This window comes from Calonectris borealis, chromosome 39 (genome assembly GCF_964195595.1).
Source record: "Calonectris borealis chromosome 39, bCalBor7.hap1.2, whole genome shotgun sequence".
NCBI lineage: Eukaryota > Metazoa > Chordata > Aves > Procellariiformes > Procellariidae > Calonectris > Calonectris borealis.
Genome location: NC_134350.1, coordinates 381,112 through 404,848, shown reverse-complemented (window position 1 = coordinate 404,848; position 23,737 = coordinate 381,112). Strand labels below are relative to the sequence as shown.

The 23,737-nt window shown below is 65.5% G+C and overlaps 4 protein-coding genes across 7 annotated transcripts; 3 read left to right on the top strand and 1 right to left on the bottom strand.

The window, feature by feature from the left end:
* Nucleotides 1-2,033: 2,033 nt before the first annotated feature.
* On the top strand, nt 2,034-4,658 carry TACO1 (translational activator of cytochrome c oxidase I). The gene is made up of 5 exons (XM_075135386.1): nt 2,034-2,370; nt 2,918-3,024; nt 3,116-3,249; nt 3,328-3,511; nt 4,358-4,658. The coding sequence occupies exons 1-5, from the start codon at nt 2,175-2,177 to the stop codon at nt 4,556-4,558; spliced, it is 822 nt and encodes a 273-aa protein (XP_074991487.1). The 5' UTR covers nt 2,034-2,174; the 3' UTR covers nt 4,559-4,658.
* Nucleotides 4,659-4,878: 220 nt separating this feature from the next.
* LOC142074628 (transforming growth factor beta regulator 1-like) lies at nt 4,879-7,237 on the bottom strand. 2 transcript variants are annotated; one of them, XM_075135359.1, is made up of 2 exons: nt 6,877-7,237; nt 4,879-6,310 (listed from the first exon to the last, which is right to left on the bottom strand). In XM_075135359.1, the coding sequence occupies exons 1-2, from the start codon at nt 7,166-7,168 to the stop codon at nt 4,914-4,916; spliced, it is 1,689 nt and encodes a 562-aa protein (XP_074991460.1). In that variant the 5' UTR covers nt 7,169-7,237; the 3' UTR covers nt 4,879-4,913. The 2 variants fall into 2 exon arrangements, with proteins under 2 accessions (XP_074991460.1, XP_074991461.1); XM_075135360.1 differs by having other exon boundaries at nt 4,885-6,900.
* Nucleotides 6,768-14,913, top strand: LOC142074626 (uncharacterized). Of its 3 annotated transcripts, none has more exons than XM_075135358.1 (4): nt 6,768-6,854; nt 7,581-7,663; nt 8,407-10,007; nt 13,310-14,913. In XM_075135358.1, the coding sequence occupies exons 1-4, from the start codon at nt 6,787-6,789 to the stop codon at nt 14,102-14,104; spliced, it is 2,547 nt and encodes an 848-aa protein (XP_074991459.1). In that variant the 5' UTR covers nt 6,768-6,786; the 3' UTR covers nt 14,105-14,913. The 3 variants fall into 3 exon arrangements, with proteins under 3 accessions (XP_074991459.1, XP_074991457.1, XP_074991458.1); XM_075135356.1 differs by lacking the exons at nt 6,768-6,854; nt 13,310-14,913 and adding exons at nt 7,237-7,437; nt 8,276-8,325 and having other exon boundaries at nt 8,407-10,713; XM_075135357.1 differs by lacking the exons at nt 6,768-6,854; nt 7,581-7,663; nt 8,407-10,007 and adding exons at nt 11,590-11,846; nt 12,692-12,772 and having other exon boundaries at nt 13,242-14,913.
* Nucleotides 14,914-17,070: 2,157 nt separating this feature from the next.
* Nucleotides 17,071-23,735, top strand: KAT8 (lysine acetyltransferase 8). The gene is made up of 11 exons (XM_075135363.1): nt 17,071-17,345; nt 18,202-18,276; nt 18,351-18,526; nt 20,928-20,981; nt 21,312-21,476; nt 21,690-21,779; nt 21,857-21,997; nt 22,066-22,159; nt 22,265-22,415; nt 23,311-23,465; nt 23,569-23,735. Exons 1-11 carry the CDS (start codon nt 17,096-17,098, stop codon nt 23,631-23,633), a joined length of 1,416 nt encoding a protein of 471 aa, XP_074991464.1. The 5' UTR covers nt 17,071-17,095; the 3' UTR covers nt 23,634-23,735.
* The last annotated feature ends 2 nt before the right edge of the window (nt 23,736-23,737 follow it).

The window sequence follows — 23,737 nt, the reverse complement described above, 5'->3', positions numbered from 1 at the left end:
TCCCATCCCTGTCCCCGATAGGGACACGAGTCCATCCCTCACCCCGGAAGGAGTGGCCATCTGGGCCCCCGCAACCTCCTTCCTGCGGTGACGGTGACAGCGCTTCCGCCCACGGGGCGGGGGGGGGGAGCAGGGTGGCATGAGGCAGGCAGCGGTGTCCGTCTGTCTGTCCGTCCGTCCATCCATCTCCAAGCTTCTGTGTCCGTCCATCTGTCAGTCCCCAAACATCTCCATCCATCCTCAAACATCTCCATCCATCCGTTCATCTCCAAAATCTCCATCCATCCACCCCAAAACATCTCCATCCATATCCATCCATCCTCAAACATCTCCATCCATCCATCCATCTCTCCTTCCATCCCTAAAAGTTTCCAAACATCTGCATCCATCCATCCTCAAACATCTCCAGCCATCCATCCATCTCTCCTTCCATCCCTAAACATCTCGAGAAATCTCCATCCATCCATCCTCAAACATCTCCATCCATCCATCCATCCTCAAACACCTCCATCCATCCATCCCCAACATCTCCATCTATACATCCATCCACCCACCCCTTCCTCCACCTCCCCACAGACCCCAGCCAGCAGCCCCCACCACGCTGCACCCCCAGGGACCTCTCCAGCCCTCTGGGCCACCAAGGGTCACTGATGGGTGGGGACGAGGCACGGGGCAGGCTGTCACCGGCCGCTGCTTGGGAGGAAGCCCCTCCCGGTGACTCAGGGTCACCAGCCAACATCTCACCCCACCTTCCCACAGCCATTTCTCAACTGTCTGCCTTGTCACCCCCAAACCCCGCCGGTGCAGCCCCTCCCCACGCCTATGGGGTCTATAGGGCCACCCTACCAGTGCTATAGGGTCTGTGCAGCCCCTCCCCACCCCTATGGGGTCTATAGGGCACCCTACAAGTGCTATAGGGTCTGTGCAGCCCCTCCCCACCCCTATGGGGTCTATAGGGCCACCCTACCAGTGCTATAGGGTCTGTGCAGCCCCTCCCCACCCCTATGGGGTCTATAGGGCCACCCTACCAGTGCTATAGGGTCTGTGCAGCCCCTCCCCACCCCTATGGGGTCTATAGGGCCACCCTACAAGTGCTATAGGGTCTGTGCAGCCCCTCACCACCCCTATGGGGTCTATAGGGCCACCCTACAAGTGCTATAGGGTCTGTGCAGCCCCTCCCCACCCCTCCTATGGGGTCTATAGGGCACCCTACCAGTGCTGTAGGGTCTGTGCAGCCCCTCACCACCCCTATGGGGTCTATAGGGCCACCCTACCAGTGCTATAGGGTCTGTGCAGCCCCTCCCCACCCCTATGGGGGTCTATAGGGCCACCCTACCAGTGCTATAGGGTCTGTGCAGCCCCTCCCCACCCCTGTGGGGTCTATAGGGCCACCCTACAAGTGCTATAGGGTCTGTGCAGCCCCTCACCACCCCTATGGCGTCTATACGACCCTCCCACAAGTGCTACAGGGTCTGTGCAGCCCCTCCCCACCCCTATGGGGTCTATAGGGCCACCCTACCAGTGCTATAGGGTCTGTGCAGCCCCTCCCCGCTCCTATGGGGTCTATAGGGCCACCCTACAAGTGCTATAGGGTCTGTGCAGCCCCTCCCCACCCCTATGGGGTCTATACGACCCTCCCACAAGTGCTATAGGGTCTGTGCAGCCCCTCCCCACCCCTATGGGGTCTATAGGGCCACCCTACCAGTGCTATAGGGTCTGTGCAGCCCCTCCCTGCTCCTATGGGGTCTATACGACCCTCCCACAAGTGCTATAGGGTCTGTGCAGCCCCTCCCCACCCCTATGGGGTCTATAGGACACCCTACCAGCGCTACAGGGCCCTCTGGCCACGCCCAGTCCCCTCCAGTGCCTCCCAGTCCCCTCCCACTGGTCACGCCTCCCTCCTTCCCCCGCCCCGAGGGAAAGGGGCGGGGCTATGTAAATAAAAGCCCGACGTCACCCTTTCCCTCCGCCCCCTCCCCCCCGCGGTGGGGGTGGGTGTTACCCAGCAGCCCTTGCGGCAGGGGGGGAGGGGCCGGGCTGCCCTCGGACGGCTGGGACGTGGTGGGGGAAGGGAGGGGAGGGGAGGGGAGGGGAGGGGAGGGTGTCCCCGGACGCCTGGGTCCACTGGTGGGGGGGAAGGGTCCCGTCCCACCCCACCCCACCCACCCAGCCCCATGGCGGCGGTGGGGGCCCTGGCGCTGGCCCGGTGGCCCCGTCTGGTGGCCGCCAGCCGCCCCCTCCACGTTGGGTCACCGTCCTGGGCTGGCCACAACCGCTGGTCCAAGGTGAAGAACGTCAAGGGTCCGCGCGACGCCGCCCGCAGCCGCCTCTTCCAGCGCCTCGCCATGATGCTGCGCACCGCCGCCCGCGGTAGGGACCCGCCGGATCCCCTTCCCCACCCAGATCCCCGACACAGGGGTCCCTGGGCTGGTGGGACCCCATCGGCTCTTCCGGGGCTGGTGGGATCCCATCGGCTCTTCCGGGGCTGGTGGGATCCCAGTGGGTCTTCTCAGATCTCCACCACCCTGGATCCTTGCGGGAGGGGGGGGGGCTCATCCCCAGTGCCCCCAGGATCGTGCAGCCCAGCAGATCCCCTCGGCCAGGATCCTGGAGGTCCCTCAGCCCCCACCGATCTCCCCCAGGATCTTTCCACCCCACAGAACCTCCCCAGATCCCCTGGGATCACGGAGATCTCCCCACCCCCCAGGGTCCCCTGGGACCCCAGATGTCTCTCAGCCCCACGTCCCCCAGGATCTCTTGGGGTTCTCCAGGATCCTAGAAGTCCTTCTGCCCCACAGACCCTCCCAGCTCTCCCAGGATCTCCCTGCCCCACAGACCCCCTCCCCAGGTGCTCTGGGATTTGGGGAGGGGTCTCCCCAGCCGCCCCTGATCCCAGCTGCACCCCCTCTCCCCGCAGAGGGGGGCCCAGACCCAGCACTCAACGCCCAGTTGGCCAACGTGGTGGAGCAGTGCCGGGCGAAGAACATGCCCAAGGCCTCCATCGAGGCAGCCATCCACGGCGCGGTAGGTCCTGGGGGATTTTGGGGTGGGGGGAAAAAGGGGGATCGAGCCCTCCAAATTGGGGCGGGATCCCTGAGCCCCCCTTTCCCCTCAGGAGAGATCGGCAGCGGCAGCCCGGCTGCTCTACGAAGCCCGTGGCCCCGGTGGCTCGGCTCTTCTCCTGGAGGTCCTCACTGACAACCCCCGGCGGAGCCAGCAAGACGTCCGGCTCATCCTCACCCGTCACGGGTCAGTCCGAGGGGTAACCAGGCGTCGGGGGCCGAGAACCCAGGCGTCCGGGGCTGAGTCGGGTGCGGGTGCCCGCAGGGGAACGATGGCCGAGGGGGCACGACACAGCTTTGAGCAGAAGGGGGTGGTATGCGTGGGGCCACGCGACCTTCAGGGCCACCCCGTCTCTCTGGAGGCGGCATTGGAGGCAGCGCTGGAGGCCGGGGCCCAGGACGTCTGCCCGGAGGAGGAGGAGGAGGAAGAGGAGGAGCCAGCGCTGAAGGTGGGTGAGGAGGGTGGTGGGCCAGCGGATCCTGGGTTTGGCTGGTTTTGGAGCGGATGGAGTGGTCCTCTTGATACCCCGACCGCTCTTGGCCACTGTTGGCCACTTTTCCCTGGCCACTGTTGGCCATTTCTGACCATCCAAGACCATCCATGACCACAGTTGATTGTCCCCAACCGCTCTTGGCCATTCCCCAGCCACTCTCAGTCGTTCCCTGAGTACTGTTTGCCACTTCTGACCATCCAAGACCATCCATGACCACCGCTGACTGTCCCAAGCCACTCTTGCTTATTTCCTGACTGCTCTTGGCCATTCCTTTCCCATTGAGGACCATCCCTGATCACCACTGATTGTACCCAGCACTCTTGACTGTCCCTGACCACTCTCAGCTGTCCCTTGGCCATTCCTTGACCATCCCCGACCACCCTTGGCCACGCCTTGACCGTCCCCAACCACCCTTGGCCGTGTCTTGACCGTCCCTGACGGCTCCTGCCCACTCCTTGACCGTCCCCGACCACCCTTGGCCGTGCCTTGACCATCCCCAGCAGCTCCTGCCCACGCCTTGACCATCCCCAGCAGCTCCTGCCCACGCCTTGACCATCCCCAGCAGCTCCTGCCCACGCCTTGACCATCCCCAGCAGCTCCTGCCCACGCCTTGACCATCCCCAGCAGCTCCTGCCCACGCCTTGACCATCCCCAGCAGCTCCTGCCCACGCCTTGACCATCCCCAGCAGCTCCTGCCCACGCCTTGACCATCCCCAGCAGCTCCTGCCCACGCCTTGACCATCCCCAGCAGCTCCTGCCCACTCCTTGACCATCCCCAGCCCCCTTGGCCATTCCCCACAGTTCATCTGTGAGACCTCAGCCCTGCGGACCGTGCGGGAGCGTCTGGAGGCCTCGGGGCTGCGCCCGCTCTCGGCTGCCATCGAGTACTTCCCCCGGGACCGGGTGACGCTGCCGGAGGGGACGCGGGAGCAGGCCGAGCGCCTCCTCCAGGCCCTCGGCGACTGCCCCGACATCATCCGCCTCTACCACAACATCCAATAGGAGATGGGGGGGAGCGTGGCCCCACCAACTGGGGGTCACGTTCCCCCCCCATATCTTGTCCCCATCCCCATGATGACAATAAAACCCTGGTTTGACCATGGCTCCACCTCCTCCATGGGAGACCACCACCCCAATGAACTTCATTAGCATAGCCCTGCCCACATTGCCCATATAGGCTTGGCCATGCCCCTTCTCTGGCCCCACCCCCTTTAGGCAAAGGGGTGCGGCCAAGGGGAGGGCTGGGAGAACCCAGGCATCTGGGGCGAAGTCCCAGCCCTCCACCCAGGTGCCCCCGTCCCCACAACAAACATGGCGGCAGCGGAGGGCAGGGTCATTTATTTGGGGGCGGGGGGGGTCAGTCGTCGGAGCCGGCGGGGCTGCCGAGGAAGACGTCAGCATAGGCGAAGGCTGGGGCGGCCCCTTCTTCTTCTTCCTCCTCTTCATCGTCGTCATCATCATCGTCGTCCTCCTCCTCCTCCTCCTCTTCTTCCTCCTCCTCCTCGGGGTGGAGGAAGGCCCCGGCCTCGCCCTGGAGGAGCCGACGGACGGTGGGGTGGGTGAGGCCGAAGAAGTCAGCGCCAGCGCCGGGGGCTGGTGGCATCGCCCGGGGCCGCCCCCCAGCCTCCCCCAGGGCCTGGAGGAGCCGGCCATGGCAGACGTCGGGCGTGGGGCCCACCAGCACCCTCCCAGGCTCATCCTCGGACACGATCTCACACCGGGGGCCGGCCACGATCCGGCAGGTGTACAGGCAGCGGCGGGCTGGCCGGCGGGTGCTGGCGAAGAGGCGGGTGCTACGGAAGCCCAGGGGCAAGATGGCCCCCGGCCCCACGCTGCCGACACCCAGGCTGTGCACTGTCAGAGGCCCCAACGCCAAGGGCAGGGTCAACACCCCGCCGCGCCGGCGGGGGGGTGGCCTCAAGATGGCCGCTGGTGGCCCGGCAGGGCTGGAGGTGTCCTCAGGTGGTCTCAAGATGGCCACCGGCGGCATGTCCAGCTTGGGGCCACCTCTTGGCCCATTTGGCCTCAAATCGTCTCTTGGGCTGTCCCGCGGCCCCGCTGGCCTCAACCCCTCTCTTGACTCATCTCTTGGGCCGTCTCTTGGCCCTGCTGTCCTTGAACCGTCTCTCGGCCCATCCCTCGGCCCATTGGACCTTGACCCATCTCCTGGACCATCTCTTGGTCCATCTCTTGAGCCGGTTGGCCTCGCCCCATCTCTTGACCCAACCAGCCTTGACCCATCCCTTGAGCCAGCTGGCCTTGACTCATCTCTTGGTCCATCTCTTGAGCCAGTTGGCCTTGACTCATCTCTTGGCCCATCTCTTGACCCAGTTAACCACGCCCCGTCCCTTGGTCCGTCTCTTGACCCAGTTGACCGTGCCCCGTCCCTCGCTCCGTCTCTTGACCCAGCTGGCCTCGACCCATCTCTTGACCCATCTCTCGCTCCAGTTGACCGTGCCCCATCTTTCCCTCCATCTCTTGACCCGTCGGCCCGGGACCCGCCGCGGCGAGGCCGGCGGCCGGTGACCTCACTGGGGACCTCCTCGGGGCCAGCCATTGCCTGGAGTTGGAGGAGCCGGGTGAGGAGGAAACGACGCTCGTCCCGCGCCCGTAGGCACTTGGCCTCCAGCCGGGCCACCTCGTCGCAGAGGGCCCCGTTCTCGAACACCAGCGCCCGCGCCGCCTGCCGCAGCCGGCTGTACTTCAGGCGGTACCGCTCTGCCGGGCGCTGCCGCGGCCCCTTCGGCATCCTGCCTGCCCAATTAACCCCAACGATTAATTAATTCATTAGTGAATCAGCCACACTCGGGTCTCGCAGGGGGTTGGACTGGCAAGAAATTAATTGCAGCCCTTCTCCGTTGCCACGTCGATTGCAATTATTGCAACGGGTTTAAGACTTGCAATGGATGCCGGGAATTGCAATTAATGCAATTAATTGCAATTAATTCGATGGGTTGCTATTAATTCAATGGGTTGCAATTAATTCGAAGGGTTGCAATGAATTCGATGGGTTGCAATTAATGCAATGGATCAATGCAGCAAATTTCAATGGTTGCAGTGAATTGCAGTTATTGCAGGGGGTTGCAATTAGCACAAACAATTGTCGTTATTGCAATAATGAGCTGGACTGCAATTACCGCAACGGATCGTGATTAGCACGCAGCCGCGATCGTTATTAAACTGATCGCTGCTCTTTGTAATTGCAGCCGTCGCCACTGCCATTAATTGCAATGCTAACTGCTCGGCTGCCTCCCCCACCCCCAGCCCCTCGAATTGGGGTGAAATCCGACAATTTGAGGTGCGCCGGCGCAGGGACTCACCCGGCGCGGAGAAGGGACCCAGGCGTCCGGGAAGGAGGAAGAGGAAGTGGGGGGGGCAGGGACAGGAAGAGGAAGAGGAGGATGGGGCGGGGGGGGGGGAGGGGAAGGAGAAATCCCTGACAAAATTTGAGGGGGGGAGGGCGAGTGGGGGGAGGGGCAGCGTGGACCCAGGTGTTTGGGCCATAGTGGACCCCCGCGCCGGGGGGGGACCCACGCGCCGGGGGGGGACCCACGCGTCTGGGGGGGTCCCACACATTGGGGGGGGCCCCACACATCGGGGGGGTCCACACATCAGGGGGGACCCAGGTGTCCAGGCCCTGAGCTCCCCTCCCCGCGTGACGCCTACGGTGACGCCACCGATGACACGCGTGACGCCGTTCGGGAGGGGGAGGGGGGGCCATCCTCCCAGCAGCCCCCGGGGCCGGCGCCGCCAAGGGGCCCCACCCCCCCCACCCCCCGCTCTTCGCCCCCCCCCAATCCCACCGACCCCTGACCCCTGACCTTCGACCCCGGTGGGGGGGAAGGGGGGGAACGCCGCCGCCGCCGCCGAGGACAATGGAGGTGAGCGGGGGGACGGGGACGGGACGGGATCTGCCCCCCCTTAGGGGCTATGGGGGGGATTTGCCCCCACCGGGGGCACACGCGTGTGGCCGCCCCATGACGCGGTGTCGTGTCCCCCCCCGCTAACACCACCCCCCCTCCAGGACGAGTCCCCGTCGGTCCCCGAATTCCTGGAGGACGGTGACAGCAACGGGCCCTTCCCGCTGGAGGACCCCGAGGCCATCAGGTGGGGACGGGGACCGGGATGGGGACACGGGGACGTGGGGACTGGGAAGGGGACGGGGACACGGGGATGGGGACAGGGACATGGGGGTGGGGACACGGGGGTGGGGACACAGGGACGGGGACAGGACGACATGGGAATGAGGACAGGGTTGGGTCACAGAGACAAGGATGGGGACACGGGGGACGAGGACATGGGGTGCTTGTGCCCTGGGGTGACCCTGGGGACATCCCCAGGGCCACCACATTGTCCCCAAGGTCATGTCCCGCCTCCCAGGGTCTACCTCACCCCAAGACTAATGTCCCCAAGACCAATGTCCCCGTGTCCCAGGATCTCCTTCACCCCAAGGCCACTGGCCCCATGTCCTAGGGTCTCCCTCACCCCAAGACCAACGTCCCCAAGACCAACGTCCCCAAGATGATGTCCCCAAGGTGACGCCCCCACCTTCCAGCATCTCTTTCGCCCCAAAACTAACGTCCTTCACCCCAAAACTAACATCCTTCACCCCAAAACCAATGTCCTTCACCGCAAAACCAACATCCCCAGCGTCTCCCCCCACTCCTGGGCCACGTCCCCATGGGTGCCACCACCAGCCAAGCCCGTTTTCCTCCACAGCTCCCCACTGCTGCTGTCGGGATCAGCCACCGCCACCGAGCTGCCACCGGGTGAGTCCTCGCCGTCGTGTCGGTGGTGCAGGTTGGGGAAACTGAGGCACGGGTGACCCCCGCTGTCTCCCTCCCTTGCAGGTGAGGAGGAGGAAGAAGAGGTTGAAGATGGCAGCGGGGAAGCCACCCCGCGTCCCTACCGCTGCGGCGAGTGCGGCAAAGCCTTCGCCCAGAGCTCCAACCTCCTGAAGCACCGGCGGGTGCACACGGGCGAGCGGCCCTACCGCTGCGGGGAATGCGGCAAAGCTTTCGGCTGGAGCTCGTCCCTGCTGGAACACCGCAAGGGTCACGCCGGAGCCAAGCCCCACGCCTGCGGCGAGTGCGGCAAAGCCTTCAGCCGAGGGTCCACCCTCTTGGAGCACCAGCGGACCCACACCGGCGAGAAACCCTTCCGCTGCGGGCAGTGCGGCGCCCGCTTCAGCCAGAGCTCCACCTTGGTCCACCACCGGCGGACCCACACCGGCGAGCGGCCCTACGGCTGCCCCGAATGTGGCCGGGCTTTCGGTCGTAAGTCCACCCTGGCCACCCACCGGCGGACCCACACCGGCGAGCGGCCCTACGGCTGCCCCGAATGCGGCCGTCGCTTCGCCGTCAGCTCCGACTTGGCCAAGCACCGGCGGGGGGCTCACGGCGGGCACCGGTGCCGGGACTGCGGCGAGCAGTTCCCCCGGCCGGCAGCGTTGGCTGGACACCGGAAGAAACATCACAGCGGCGGTGGCAAGGATCGGGACGACGCCACCAACGACCGCGACGGCGATGACCGTGGCGACGACCGGCCGCACCGCTGCGAGGAGTGCGGCCAGGCCTTCCGGCACGGCGGCACCTTGCTCCTCCACCGGCAGACCCACGCCGGTGCCTTCGCCTGCCCGCTCTGCCCCGAGCGTTTCGAGGGCAGCGCCCAGCTGGCCCGGCACCGCCGGCGACGGCACGGTCCCGCAGCCAAACCCTACCGCTGCGAGGCTTGCGGCAAAGCCTATGCCCAGCCAGCCGGGCTGCGACATCACCAGCCGGAGCAGCCGTTGGGATGTCCCCACTGCGGAGCCGCCTTCCTCTGGAGCTGCCGGTTGGCCCGGCACCTCCGGGCTTGCCGCCCGCCCGCCAAGCCCTACAAGTGCCCGGAGTGCGGCAAAGCCTTCGGGCAGAGCTCCAAGCTCCTCCGGCACCAGGTGACCCACACCGGCGAGAAGCCCTACAAGTGCCCCGAGTGCGGCAAGATCTTCAGCCAGAGCTCCAACCTGGCCGAGCACCGGCGGACCCACGGGGCGGGCGAGCGGCACTTCTGCCCGCTCTGCGGCAAGGGCTTCGCCCTCGGCTCCTACCTGGCCAAGCACCGGTTGACCCACACCGGCGAGCGGCCCTACCGCTGCACCGAGTGCGGGAAGGCATTCCGGCAGAGCTCCAACCTCATCCAGCACCAGCGGACCCACACCGGCGAGCGACCCTACACCTGCGGGCTCTGCGGCAAGAGCTTCTGCCAAAACTCCCACTTGGCCAAGCACCGGCGCACCCACACCGGCGAGCGGCCCTACCGCTGCGGGGACTGCGGCAAGAGCTTCCGGCAGAGCGCCAACCTCCTGGAGCACCGGCACACCCACACCGGCGAGCGGCCTTACCGCTGCGCCCAGTGCGGCAAGACCTTCGGGTGGAGCTCGGCCTTCAGCAAGCACCAGCGCACCCACCTCGCCTGAGACCACCGTGGAGCCAGGCTGGGGTGCCTCGGCGTGGGCCAGTCCGTCGGCGTGCCCCGAGGCCACGGCTTCATCTTGGAGGACCGTCCTGGGATCCATCGTCCTAGCCCAGGGCCATCATCGTGCCCCAAGGCCATGGCTTGGTCTCAGAGGACCACCCCGAGACCCTCATCCTGGCCCAGGACCATGTCTCCATCTTGGAGGACCATCCTGGGATCCATCGTCCTAGCCCAGGGCCATCATCGTGCCCCAAGGCCATGGCTTGGTCTCAGAGGACCACCCCGAGACCCTCATCCTGGCCCAGGACCGTGTCTCCATCTTGGAGAACCACCCTGGGATCCTCCTCCTGCACCAGGTCCATCATGACACCCCAAGGCCGTGGCTTCGTCTTGGAAGACCATCCCAAGATCCATTATGGTCCATCTTGGAGAAACATCTTGTCCTCACCCAACTCCTTCATCCTGCCCCAAAGCCCAGGGAGGGTCCCCGAGGTCCCTACCCCACCCCCATGTCCCCACCCCACCTCCCCGTGGCCCCCCATGTCTCCCCCCCATCCAGGACTGTCCCCACGTCCCCCAACGCCGGAGCCGGGTGACTTCCAGCTGCTCTGGACGCCTGGGTCCCTCCTGGGTGGGGGAAGGGTTGCGGGGGTGGGGGGGTCCCCCATCCCCCCCCCCAATATGTCAATAAATAGTAGTGAACGCTGCTGCTGCCGCCGTTCCTGACTGGGAGTTACTGGGAGGGATGTCAGGGGCACTGGGAGCACTGGGGAGGGATTTGGGGGGGCACTGGGGGGTACTGGGAGGGACTTTGAGGGGCACTGGGAGCACTGGTGGGAGTTGGAGGGGCACTGGCAGCAGTGGAGAGGGATTTGGGGGGAACTGGGGGGTACTGGGAGCACTGGGAGGGATTTCAGGGGCACTAGGAGTTACTGGGAGCGCTGGGCAGGATTTCAGGGGGCAGTGGGGAGGAGTTAGGGGGCCACTGGGCATACTGGGAGCACTGGGGTGGCTTTGGGGGGCACTGGGAGCACTGGGCAGGATTTCAGGGGGCAGTGGGGAGGGGTTAGGGGGCCACTGGGCATACTGGGAGCACTGGGGTGGCTTTGGGGGGCACTGGGAGCACTGGGCAGGATTTCAGGGGGCAGTGGGGAGGGGTTGGGGGACCACTGGGTGTACTGGGAGCACTGGGGTGGCTTTGGGGGGCACCGGGAGCACTGAGGAAGGTTTCAGGGGACACTAGGAGTTACTGGGAGCACTGGGCAGGATTTTAGGGGGCTCTGGGAGCTCTGGGGAGGGATTGAGGGGGGCCACTGGGAATACTGGGAGCACTGGGAGGCATTGCAAAGGGCACTGGAGGGTTAATGGGGGGATTTGGGATGGCACTGGGAGCACTGGGAAGGGATTGGGGGGTACTGGGAGTGCTGGTAGGGACCGCAAGGGCCACTGAAGGGTTAATGGCGGGATTTGGGAATCACACTGGTTGTTACTGGGAGCACTGGGTGGGATTGGGGGGGGGGCACTGGGAGCACCGGGAGGGGATTCAGAGGTTATTGGGAGGGACTAGGGGGTTACTGGGGGGTTACTGGGAGCCTTCACGTGTTCCCAGGGCCATGAGCGTCCCTTCACGTGTTCCCAGGGGACACGCGTGTCCCTTACGTGTTCCCAGGGCCACGCGTGTTCTTGGCGTGTCCCCGGGAGCCTTTGCGGCAGGAAGCGCCCCTCTCCCGCCACCATTGTCCGGAACGGGCAAAGCGCCGCCGTTTTGGGTCGAAAAACACCCGGATTGGGCCTGTCGGTGCCGGGGAGCTGCCGCAGCGCGCGTGGGGCCGGGGTGAGGGTTCCCCCCCCCCGGGTTTTGGGGTGAAAAAGGGGGAAAAGAGGTCGATCGTTTGGGTTGGGGCTGGGGGAGGAGTTAACTGGGGGGGGGGCATTTTGGGGTGAAAAAGGGGGAAAATGGGACGGTTGCTCTGAGGTGGGGGTTTTGCAAAATTAACTCATTGTGGGGATTGTGTTTTGGGGTGAAACGGGGGAAAATTGGGCTGATTCCTCTCGGTTGTGGGGGCGTAGAATTAACTCATTGTGGGGATTGTGTTTTGGGGTGAAAAAGGGGGAAAATGGGACGGTTGCTTTCAGGTGGGGGGTTTGCAAAATTAACTCATTGTGGGGATTGTGTTTTGGGGTGAAAAAGGGTGAAAATGGGCTGATTGCTCCTGGGCACGCAGGGTGCAGGATTAACTCATTGTGGGATTTGTGTTTCGGGCTGAAAAGGGGAGAAAATGGGCTGGGTGCTCTCAGGTGCGGGGCTGCAGAATTAACTCATTGTGGGAATTGCGTTTTGGGGTAAAAAAAGGGGAAAGATGGGCCGATTACTCTCAGGCGTGGAGGTGCAAAATTAACTAATGGTGGGGATAACATTTTGGGGTGAAAAAGGGGGAAAACGGGCTGATTGACGCCGGGAATCAGGGTGCAGGATTACCGAATGGGGGGGTGTTTTGGGGTGAAAAAGGGGGAAATTGGGCCGCTTGCTCCCAGCTGTGGGGGTTGCCAGATTAACTAAGATGGGAGGGGGTGCGTTTTGGGGGGAAAATGCCTGATTTTGGTGAAAAGCATGGGGCAAACACCGGATTTTTTTCATTTATTGCCTTTTTTCCCCCCATTTCTGCCTGCTGCCCGCAGCCGCCACGATGGAGCCGGGGGAGGAGCCGCGTCCCCCCGAGGACCGGGGTGACGGGGACGTCCCCACAGAGCCCTGTCCAGGTGAGGGGGGACACGGGGACGAGCCCGTGGGTGGCCCAAAGAGCACCCAGGAGATGGTCTTTTGGGGGAAAAACCCAAGAAAATGGGGAAAATGTGGGGCCAGGAGATGGTCTTCTGCTGGGAATAGTCCGCCATGGTGGAGAAAATAGAGACCAGGAGATGTTCTCCTGCTTGGCTGGAAAAATATTGCCCAGGAGATGGGTCTTCTGTTGGGAATAGGGCTCCATGGTGGAGAAAACACCATCTGGGAGACGTTCTCCTGCGTGGAATAACTCTCCATGGTTGCACAATGACCCACCAAGAGATGTTCTCCTTTGGGGACCATCCCTCCGTGGTTGCACAATGACCTGGGAGATGTTCTCCTTTGGGGACCATCCCTCCGTGGTTGCACAATGACCTGGGAGATGTTCTCCTTTGGGGAACATCCCTCCGTGGTTGCACAATGACCCAACAGATGTTCCTCTCCCAGGTGCCGCGGTGCCGTCTCGTGGTGGTGGTCGCCCACGTGGCTTCATCAACCTGCTGGGTCTCCTGGAGGGCGGCAGGACAACACCGAAGCCCTACCGCTGCACCGAGTGCGGGAAGACCTTCGGGCAGAGCTCCAACCTGATTGAGCACCAGCGGACCCACACAGGTGAGCGACCCTTCACCTGCGGCCAATGCGAGAAGAGCTTCAGCCGGAGCTCCACCTTGGCCGAGCACCTCCGGACCCACACCGGCGAGAAGCCCTACGCCTGCCCGGTCTGCGCCCGCGCCTTCAGCCGCAGCTCCACCTTGACCGAGCATCGCCGCACCCACACCGGCGAGACGCCCTACGCATGCCCCGAGTGCGGGAAGACCTTCGGACGGACCTCCAACCTGGTCAAGCATCTCCGGACCCACACCGGGGAGAAACCCTACGGCTGTGGACGCTGCGGGAAGACCTTCAGCCTCAGCTCCAACCTGGTCAAGCACGAGAGGACCCACACGGGGGAGAAGCCCTTCTCCTGTGGGCAATGTGGGAAGCGCTTCAAGAAGAAGACCCACTTGGCGTCCCACCAACGGACCCACACCGGCGAGCGGCCCTACCGGTGCGGGGAGTGCGGGAAGGCCTTCGGGCAGAGCTCCACCCTCATCGAGCACCAGAGGACCCACACAGGCGAACGACCCTTCCGCTGCGGCGCTTGCGGCAAGAGCTTCTGCGTCAGCTCCAACCTGGTCAAGCACCAACGCATCCACACCGGGGAGAAGCCCTACGGCTGCGGGCGCTGCGGCAAGCGCTTCCGCTACAAGCCCCAGTTCACCCGTCACCTGAAGGTCCACCCCGATGAGGATCCGGCGTGTGGCCCGTAGGACGCTTGGAGATGGATGGGGGACGCTCACCAGGACAGGATGGGCGCCGGCATCTCCATGGTGGGGTCCATCGTTATGGCGTCCCCATTAGGACCTAACGAAGGAGGGTGGTAGCGTGGCATGGTGTCCACCGTGCTATGGTTGAACCTGGTGTATGGCTCCTGGTCCTGCTTGGAGATGGACTGGGGACACTCTGGGGACTCAGCAGGATGGGATAGGAGCCAGCATCTCCGTGCCATGGTCCATCGTGGTGGCAGCCTCGTTAGGGCCTAATGAAGGAGCGTGGCACCTGGTGGCCCTTACCACCACACTATGACCAGCTTGCTGTGTCTGAATCCAAACTGTGGACCTTGGAGCCGCTTTGGGGACACTCTGGGGACTCGGTGGGACAGGACAGAGTACCAACATCTCCATGGTGTGGTCCGTCATTGTGGCATCCTCGTTAAGAGCTAATGAAGGAGCGTGGCACATCGTGGCATGGTGTCCACCATGGCTGAACCTGGCGTGTGGCTCCTGATGCCACCTGGAGATGGACTGGGGACACTCTGGGGACTCAGCAGGACAAGACAGGGTGGTGGCATCTCCATGCCGTGCTCCATCACGGTGGCAGCCTCGTTAGGGCTTAACGAAGGCACATGGTGCCCGGTGGCCCATGTCCTGGCACTGTGACCACCACGCTGAACCCCACCTTGGGGACAGCCTGGGGACACACCAGGCTGGAGGGGGGCGGCGGCCTCCCCGTGCCGCCGTCCCTCGTTGTGGCACCCTCGTTAGCGCCGAGAGGGCGGCAATAAAGGATCTGGAGTGTCGCTGCGGGGTGAGGTGGCCTTGTGGGGGGAAACTGGGAGGACTGGGAGGACACTGGATGGACTGGGGGACTCTGGGGGGCACTGGGAGGGACACTGGGAGACACTGGGGGGGGAACTAGGGGACACTGGGAGACACTGGGGGGGCATTGGAAGACACTGGGGGGGCACTGGAAGACACTGGGGGGGCACTGAGGGACACTGGGAGGGAACTGGGAGACACTGGACACACTGCAGGGGGCCTGGGGGACACTGGGAGGACACTGGATGGACTGGGAGACAGTGGGGAGCACTGGGAGGAACACTATGAGACATTGGGGGGGCTCTGGGGGACACTGGGAGGGAACTGGGAGACACTGGATGCACTGCGGGGGGCCTGGGGGACACTGGGAGGACACTGGACAGGCTGGGAGACACTGAGGGGGCTCTGGGAGGGAACTGGGCGACACTTGGGGGGCATTGGGAGACACTGGGGGGGCATTGGGAGACACTGGACGCAGTAGGGGGTGTTGGGAGGACACTTGATGGACTGGGAGACAGTGGGGGGCACTGGGAGGGACTGGAGGGCTCTGGGGGGGCATTGGGAGGGTCACTGGGAGGGCTGGGAGGACACTGGATGGACTGGGAGACACTGGGCGTGCACTGGGGGTGCACTGGGAGACACTGGAGGGGAACTGGGAAACACTGGACGCACTGTGGGGGGGGCCTGGGGGACACTGGGAGGACGCTGAACAGACTGGGAGACACTGGGGGGCACTGAGTGGGACACTGGGAGACACTGGGGCGATACTGGGGAGGAACTGGGAGACACTGGATGCACTGGTGTGGCCCTGGAGACACTGGGAGGACATTGAGGGGGCACTGGGGGGTACTGGGAGCACTGGTGGACACTGGGGTGGGACTGGGAGGGTACTGGGAGCACTGGTGGACGCTGGGGTGGGACTGCGGTGTCATTGGGGGACACTGGGGGACGCTGGAGGGGACTGGGGGACACTGGGAGACACTGCGGGGGGCACTGGGGGGTACTGGGAGCACTGGGGGACACTGGCGGGCCGGAGCTCCGCAGTTTCCTAGCAACGCGCGGCCCCTCCCTTCTCGGCCCACTCCCCGCCTCCTAGCAACGCGCGGACCCGCCCCTCTCGGCCCACTCCCCGCCTCCTAGCAACGCGCGGACCCGCCCCTCTCGGCCCACTCCCCGCCTCCTAGCAACGCGCGGACCCGCCCCTCTCGGCCCACTCCCCGCCTCCTAGCAACGCGCGGACCCGCCCCTCTCGGCCCACTCCCCGCCTCCTAGCAACGCGCGGACCCGCCCCTCTCGGCCCACTCCCCGCCTCCTAGCAACGCGCGGACCCGCCCCTCTCGGCCCACTCCCCGCCTCCTAGCAACGCGCGGACCCGCCCCTCTCGGCCCACTCCCCGCCTCCTAGCAACGCGCGGCCCCGCCCTTCTCGGCCCACTCCCCGCCTCCTAGCAACGCGCGGCCCCTCCCTTCTCGGCCCACTCCCCGCCTCCTAGCAACGCCCGGCACCGCCCCTCTCGGCCCCCTCCCCGCCTCCTAGCAACGCGCGGACCCGCCCCTCTCGGCCCACTCCCCGCCTCCTAGCAACGCCCGGCACCGCCCCTCTCGGCCCACTCCCCGCCTCCTAGCAACGCGCGGCCCCTCCCTTCTCGGCCCACTCCCCGCCTCCTAGCAACGCCCGGCACCGCCCCTCTCGGCCCACTCCCCGCCTCCTAGCAACGCTCGGCACCGCCCCTCTCGGCCCACTCCCCGCCTCCTAGCAACGCGCGGACCCGCCCCTCTCGGCCCACTCCCCGCCTCCTAGCAACGCGCGGCCCCTCCCTTCTCGACCCACTCCCCGCCTCCTAGCAACGCGTGGACCCGTCCCTCTCGGCCCACTCCCCGCCTCCTAGCAACGCGCAGACCCGCCCCTCTCGGCCCACTCCCCGCCTCCTAGCAACGCGCGGCACCGCCCCTCTCGGCCCACTCCCCGCCTCCTAGCAACGCCCGGCACCGCCCCTCTCGGCCCACTCCCCGCCTCCTAGCAACGCGCGGCACCGCCCCTCTCGGCCCACTCCCCGCCTCCTAGCAACGCGCGGACCCTCCCCTCAGGGCCCGCGCCCGTCTCCTAGCAACTCTGGTCGCGCTTCTGATGCCACTTCCGGTGCGACGGCTGGGACGGGCGGACATGGCGGAGGCGACTGTAGCGGCGGCCCCAGCCTGCGGCCCCGGAGCGGTCCCGGAGGCGGCGGCGGGCGGCAGCAGCCCTGAGGCCGGGCGGCCCCGCGGGGGAGGCCCCGAGGAGGCGGTGGCGGCGGCTGGGAGGGCCCCCGCGGCCTCCTCGGCCTCGCCGCCGCCCCCGCCGCCGCCGCGGGAGGCGGAGGTGACGGTGGAGATCGGGGAGACGTACCTCTGCCGCCGGGCCGACGGCACCTGGCGTGAGCGGGGCCGGGGGGGCACGGCGGGACTGGGACCGGTGTGGGGCCGCGACTGGGGTGAACTGGGGCAGGGGAGGGGGCACAGCGGGACTGGGACCAGTAGGTGACCAGGACTGGGCTGAACTGGGGCCAGGAGGGGGCACAGCGGGACTGGGAGCAGTATGTGACCGGGACCAGGGTGAACTGGGGCCGGGAGAACTGGGACGAGCATAAATCCCATCACAGGGGGCTTGAGCTGAACTGGGACCAGTATAAATCCTATCACAGCTGGACTGGGGTGAACTGGGGCTCGGAGAACTGGGACCAGTATAAATCCCATCACAGCGGGCCTGAACTGAACTGGCACCAGTATAAATCCCATCACAGCGGGCCTGAGCTGAACTGGGACCAGTATAAACCCCATCATAGCGGGCCTGAGCTGAACTGGGACCAGTATAAACCCCATCACAGCGGGCATGAACTGAACTGGGACCAGTATAAATCCCATCACAGCAGGTCTGGGCTGGACTGGGACCAGTATAAATCTCATCGCAGCAGGAGTGGGAGAACTGGGGCTGGGAGAACTGGGACCAGTATAAACCCCATCACAGCGGGCATGAACTGAACTGGGACCAGTATAAATCCCATCACAGCAGGTCTGGGCTGGACTGGGACCAGTATAAATCTCATCGCAGCAGGAGTGGGAGAACTGGGGCTGGGAGAACTGGGACCAGTATAAACCCCATCACAGCAGGCCTGGGCAGCACCAGCCCAGCCCCCTGTTCTCCCCCCCTACTGGGCCAAACTGGGAGAGGCCTTGCCGGGCCACTAACTGGTCCCAGCCCCGCCAGGCCACTAGTTCCAGTTCCCCCTGCAGACTCAGCGGAGGTGATCCAGTCCCGCCTGAACGAGCAGGAGGGGCGCGAGGAGTATTACGTCCACTACGTGGGCTGTGAGTACTGGGAGGCACTGGGAAAAGGGGCGGGGGGCGGTGGGACCCCCTCGCTGAGCTCCCAGTGCTCCCAGTTAACCGTCGGCTGGACGAGTGGGTGGACAAGAACCGGCTGGCGCTGACCAAGACGCTGAAGGAGGCCGTGCAGAAGAGCTCGGAGCAGTTCCTGGGGGAGCTGGCCGAGCAGCCCGAGCGCAAGATCACCCGCAACCAGAAACGCAAGCACGATGAGATCAACCACGTCCAGAAGGTGGGGGGCACTGGGAGGCGCTGCAAGGGTGTTGGGGGGCACTGGGAGGGTGTTGGGGGGTGCTGGGAAGCACTGGGAGGGTGTTGGGGGGCACTGGGAGGGTGTTGGGGGGCGCTGGGAAGCACTGGGAGGGTGCTGGGGGGTGCTGGGAGGGTGCTGGGGAGCGCTGGGAAGCACTGGGAGAGTGCTGGGGGGTGCTGGGAGGGTGTTGGGGGGCACTGGGAGGAGCTGGGAAGGTGTTGGGGGGCGCTGGGAGGGTGTTGGGGGCGCTGGGAAGCACTGGGAGGGTGCTGGGGGGCACTGGGAGGGTGCTGGGGGGCACTGGAAGGGTGCTGGGGGGTACTAGGAAGCACTGGGAGGGTGTTGGGGGGCACTGGGAAGCACTGGGAGGGTGTTACGGGGCACTGGGAGGATCGGGGAGAGTGTTGGGGGGCACTGGGAGGAGCTGGGAGAGTGTTGGGGGGCACTGGGAGGGTGTTGGAGGGTGCTGGGGGGCGCTGGGAGGGTGTTGGGGGGCGCTGGGAGGAGCTGGGAGAGTGTTGGGGGGCACTGGGAGGGTGTTGGGGGGCACTGGGAGGGTGCTGGGGGGCACTAGGAAGCACTGGGAGGGTGTTGCGGGGCACTGGGAAGCACTGGGAGGGTGTTGGGGGGCACTGGGAGGAGTTGGGAGAGTGCTGGGGGGCGCTGGGAGGGTGTTGGGGGCTGCTGGGAAGCACTAGGAGGAGCTGGGAGGGTGTTGGGGGCTGCTGGGAGGAGCCAGGAGGGCGTTGGGGGGCACTGGGAGGGTGTTGGGGGGTGCTGGGGGGGTGTTGGGGGGCACTGGGAGGGTGTTGGGAAGAGCTGGGAGATGCTGGGAGGGCGTTGGGGGACTCTGGGAAGCACTGGGAGGGTGCTGGGAGGAGCCGGGAGGGTGTTGGGGGGCGCTGGGAGGAGCCAGGAGGGTGTTGGGGGCTACTGGGAGGAGCTGGGAGGGTGTTGGGGGGTGCTGGGAGGAGCTGGGAGAGTGTTGGGGGCACTGGGAGGGTATTGGGGGGCACTGGGAAGCACTGGGAGGGTGTTGGGGGATGCTGGGAAGCACTGGGAGGGTGTTGGGGGACGCTGGGAGGAGCTGGGAGAGTGTTGGGGGCACTGGGAGGAGTTGGGAGAGTGCTGGGGGGCGCTGGGAGGGTGTTGGGGGCTGCTGGGAAGCACTAGGAGGAGCTGGGAGGGTGTTAGGGGGTGCTGGGAGGAGCTGGGAGGGTGTTGGGGGCTGCTGGGAGGAGCCAGAAGGGTGTTGGGGGGCGCTGGGGGGGTGTTGGGGGGCGCTGGGGGGGTGTTGGGAAGAGCTGGGAGACGCTGGGAGGGCCTTGGGGGACTCTGGGAAGCACTGGGAGGGTGCTGGGAGGAGCTGGGAGGGTGTTGGGGGGCGCTGGGAGGAGCCAGGAGGGTGTTTGGGGCCACTGGGAGGAGCTGGGAGGGTGCTGGGGGGTGCTGGGAGGAGCTGGGAGAGTGTTGGGGGCACCGGGAGGGTGTTGGGGGGCACTGGGAAGCACTGGGAGGGTGTTGGGAAGAGCTGGGAGACGCTGGGAGGGCGTTGGGGGACTCTGGGAAGCACTGGGAGGGTGCTGGGAGGAGCCGGGAGGGTGTTGGGGGGCGCTGGGAGGAGCCGGGAGGGTGTTGGGGGCCACTGGGAGGAGCTGGGAGGGTGCTGGGGGGTGCTGGGAGGAGCTGGGAGAGTGTTGGGGGCACCGGGAGGGTGTTGGGGGGCACTGGGAAGCACTGGGAGGGTGTTGGGAAGAGCTGGGAGACGCTGGGAGGGCGTTGGGGGACTCTGGGAAGCACTGGGAGGGTGCTGGGAGGAGCCGGGAGGGTGTTGGGGGCCACTGGGAGGAGCTGGGAGGGTGCTGGGGGGTGCTGGGAGGAGCTGGGAGAGTGTTGGGGGCACCGGGAGGGTGTTGGGGGGCACTGGGAAGCACTGGGAGGGTGTTGGGGGATGCTGGGAAGCACTGGGAGGGTGCTGGGGGGCACTGGGAGGGTGTTGGGGGCGCTGGGAGGCGCTGGGGGGGTGTTGGGGGGCACTGGGAGGGTGTTGGGAAGAGCTGGGAGATGCTGGGAGGGCATTGGGGGGTGCTGGGAGGCACTGGGAGGGTGTTAGGGGGTGCTGGGAGGAACTGGGAGAGTGCTGGGGGTGCTGGAAGGCACTGGAAGGAACTGGGAGGGTGTTAAGGGGTACTGGGAAGCACTGAGAGGTTGCTTGGAGGAACCGGGACGTTGCTGGGGGCACTGGGAGGCAACTGGAGGATATTGGGAAGAACTGGGAAGCGAGGGTACTGGGAAGATGTTAGGGGGCCCCGGGGGTTCACTAGAATCCCTGAGAAATTGCACTGGGAGTTACTGGGAGTTACTGGGAGCCCCTTTGCAGACCTACGCCGAGATGGACCCCACCACAGCGGCGCTGGAGAAGGAGCACGAGGCGGTGAGTCCCGGGGGGGGGGTCCCTGAGGTCCGGGGGGGGTCCCCGAGGATCCGGGGGGGGTCCCTGAGGTCCGGGGGGGGTCCCCGAGGATCCGGGGGGGGTCCCTGAGGTCCGGGGGGGTCCCCGAGGATCCGGGGGGGGTCCCTGAGGTCCGGGGGGGGTCCCCGAGGATCCGGGGGGGGTCCCTGAGGTCCGGGGGGGTCCCCGAGGATCCGGGGGGGGTCCCTGAGGTCTGAGGGAGGTCCCCGAGGATCCGGGGGGGGTCCCTGAGGTCCGGGGGGGTCCCCAAGGGTCCGGGGGTGCCCAGCGCTGGGGTGACCCCCCCCGCAGATCACGAAGGTGAAGTACGTGGACAAGATCCACATCGGGCACTTTGAGATCGACGCCTGGTACTTCTCCCCCTTCCCCGAGGACTACGGGAAGCAGCCCAAGCTCTGGATCTGCGAGTACTGCCTCAAGTACATGAAGTTCGAGCGCACCTACCGCCTCCACCTGGTAGGGGACACGCCTGCGACACGCCTGCGACACGCTTGCGACGTGCCTGCGACAGGCGTGACGTAGGGACACGTGCGGAGCCCGGGGCCAGCCCCGAGCGCTGCCTCGGGGACGCGAGGTCTGAGCGCACCTAGGGGGTTCGGCCCGGGTAGGGGAGAGGCGTGAACACACGCGTGACACGCGGGGCGACACGTGTGACCCCCCTATCCCCAGGGCCAGTGCCAGTGGCGGCAGCCGCCGGGGCGGGAGATCTACCGCAAGAGCAACATCTCCGTCTACGAGGTGGACGGCAAAGACCACAAGGTACCAGGGCGGGTGACATGGGGATGACATGTGATGACATGTGACATCACGTGACGTCACGTGACACCCCCCCCCAGATCTACTGCCAGAACCTCTGCCTGCTGGCCAAGCTCTTCCTGGACCACAAGACCCTCTACTTCGACGTGGAGCCCTTCGTCTTCTACCTCCTGACCGAGGTGGACCGACAGGGCGCCCACATCGTCGGCTACTTCTCCAAGGTACCCGGCGGGTGGGGGGACACGTCACCCCCCCAACGCCCGCCCGTCACCCCCGCGTCACCCCCCAGGAGAAGGAGTCACCCGACGGCAACAACGTCGCCTGCATCTTGACGCTGCCGCCCTACCAGCGCCGGGGCTACGGCAAGTTCCTCATCGCCTTCAGTGAGTTGGGGAGGGTCCCCAAAGCGGGGTGGGGGTCCCCAAAGCGGGGTGGGGGTCCCCAAAGCGGGGTGGGTGCCCCCCCGACGCCTGGGTGCCCCCCGGCAGGTTACGAGCTGTCCAAGCTGGAGAGCACGGTGGGTTCCCCGGAGAAGCCGCTGTCGGACCTGGGGAAGCTGAGCTACCGCAGCTACTGGTCCTGGGTGCTGCTGGAGATCCTGAGGGACTTCCGGGGCACCCTCTCCATCAAGGACCTCAGGTGGGCACCAGCAACTCCCAGTAACTCCCAGTAGCCGCCCTCCCCCACCCCGAGTACTCCCAGTAACCCCCAGTAACTCGGGAGGCGTGGGTGCTGGAGATCCTGCACGACATCTGGGCCAACCTCTCCATCAGGGAGGTCAGGAGGGCACCAGTAAGACCGCTAGCCTCCCAGTAGCACCAGTAACTTCTAAGAATACCAGTAACCCCCCCAGTGATTCCAGTAACCCCAGTAACTTGGGATTGTGGGTGCTGCTGGAGATCCTGCACGACATCTGGGCCAACCTCTCCATTAGGGAGCTCGGGAGAGCAACCTGTAGCCTCCCAGTAAGACCAGTAACCTCCCAGAAGCACCAGTAACTGCCAAGAGCACCAGTAATCCTCCCCCAGTGATTCCAGTAAGACCAGTAACCTCCCAGAAGCACCAGTAACTGCCAAGAGCACCAGTAACCCTCCCCCAGTGATTCCAGTAATCCCAGTAACTGAGGGTTATGGGTCCTGCACAACTTCTGGGTCAGCCTCTCCATCAGGGAGCTGAGGAGCGCACCAGTAACCTCCCAGTAGCACCAGTAACTCCCAAGAATACCAGTAACCCCCCCCAGTGATTCCAGTAACCCCAGTAGCTCTAGGTCATGGGTGCTGCTGGAGGTCCTGTGTGACTTCCCAGGCACCTTCTCCATCCCGTCCCAGTACCCACCAGTAACTCCCTCCAGTGCTCCCAGTAATGCTCCAGTGCCCCCAGTAACCCCTCCAGTGCTCCCAATACCCCCTTACACCCCACAGCCAACTGCCAACCCTCCCCCAGCTCCCCACCACCACCCCCACCCTCCTCTAGCTCCCCAATCCCCTCCACTCCCCGCTCCCAGTCCTCCCAGTAACCCCTCCACCGCCCCCAGCCAGATGACCAGCATCACCCAGACCGACATCATCAGCACCCTCCAGTCCCTCAACATGGTCAAGTACTGGAAGGGGCAGCACGTCATCTGCGTCACCCCCAAGCTGGTGGAGGAGCACCTCAAGAGCGCCCAGTACAAGAAGCCGCCCATCACCGGTGCGTCGTTAACCCCCTGCCCTTAACGAACCCCTCCCCACGACTTGAGGGGTGCCCCCACTGCTGCCACCCCCCCAATTTCTTCTCCCCCCCCCCCCACCAGTTGACTCCATCTGCCTGCGCTGGGCCCCCCCGAAGCACAAGCAGGCGAAGGTGGCCAAGAAGTGAGGGCGCCATCGCTGCGGCGAGTTGTGGCCGGGCTCAGCTCCCCCCCCGCCCCAGGATTTGGGGGGTCCCCCACCCCCCAGCACCGATAAAGCAGGAGTTGGAGG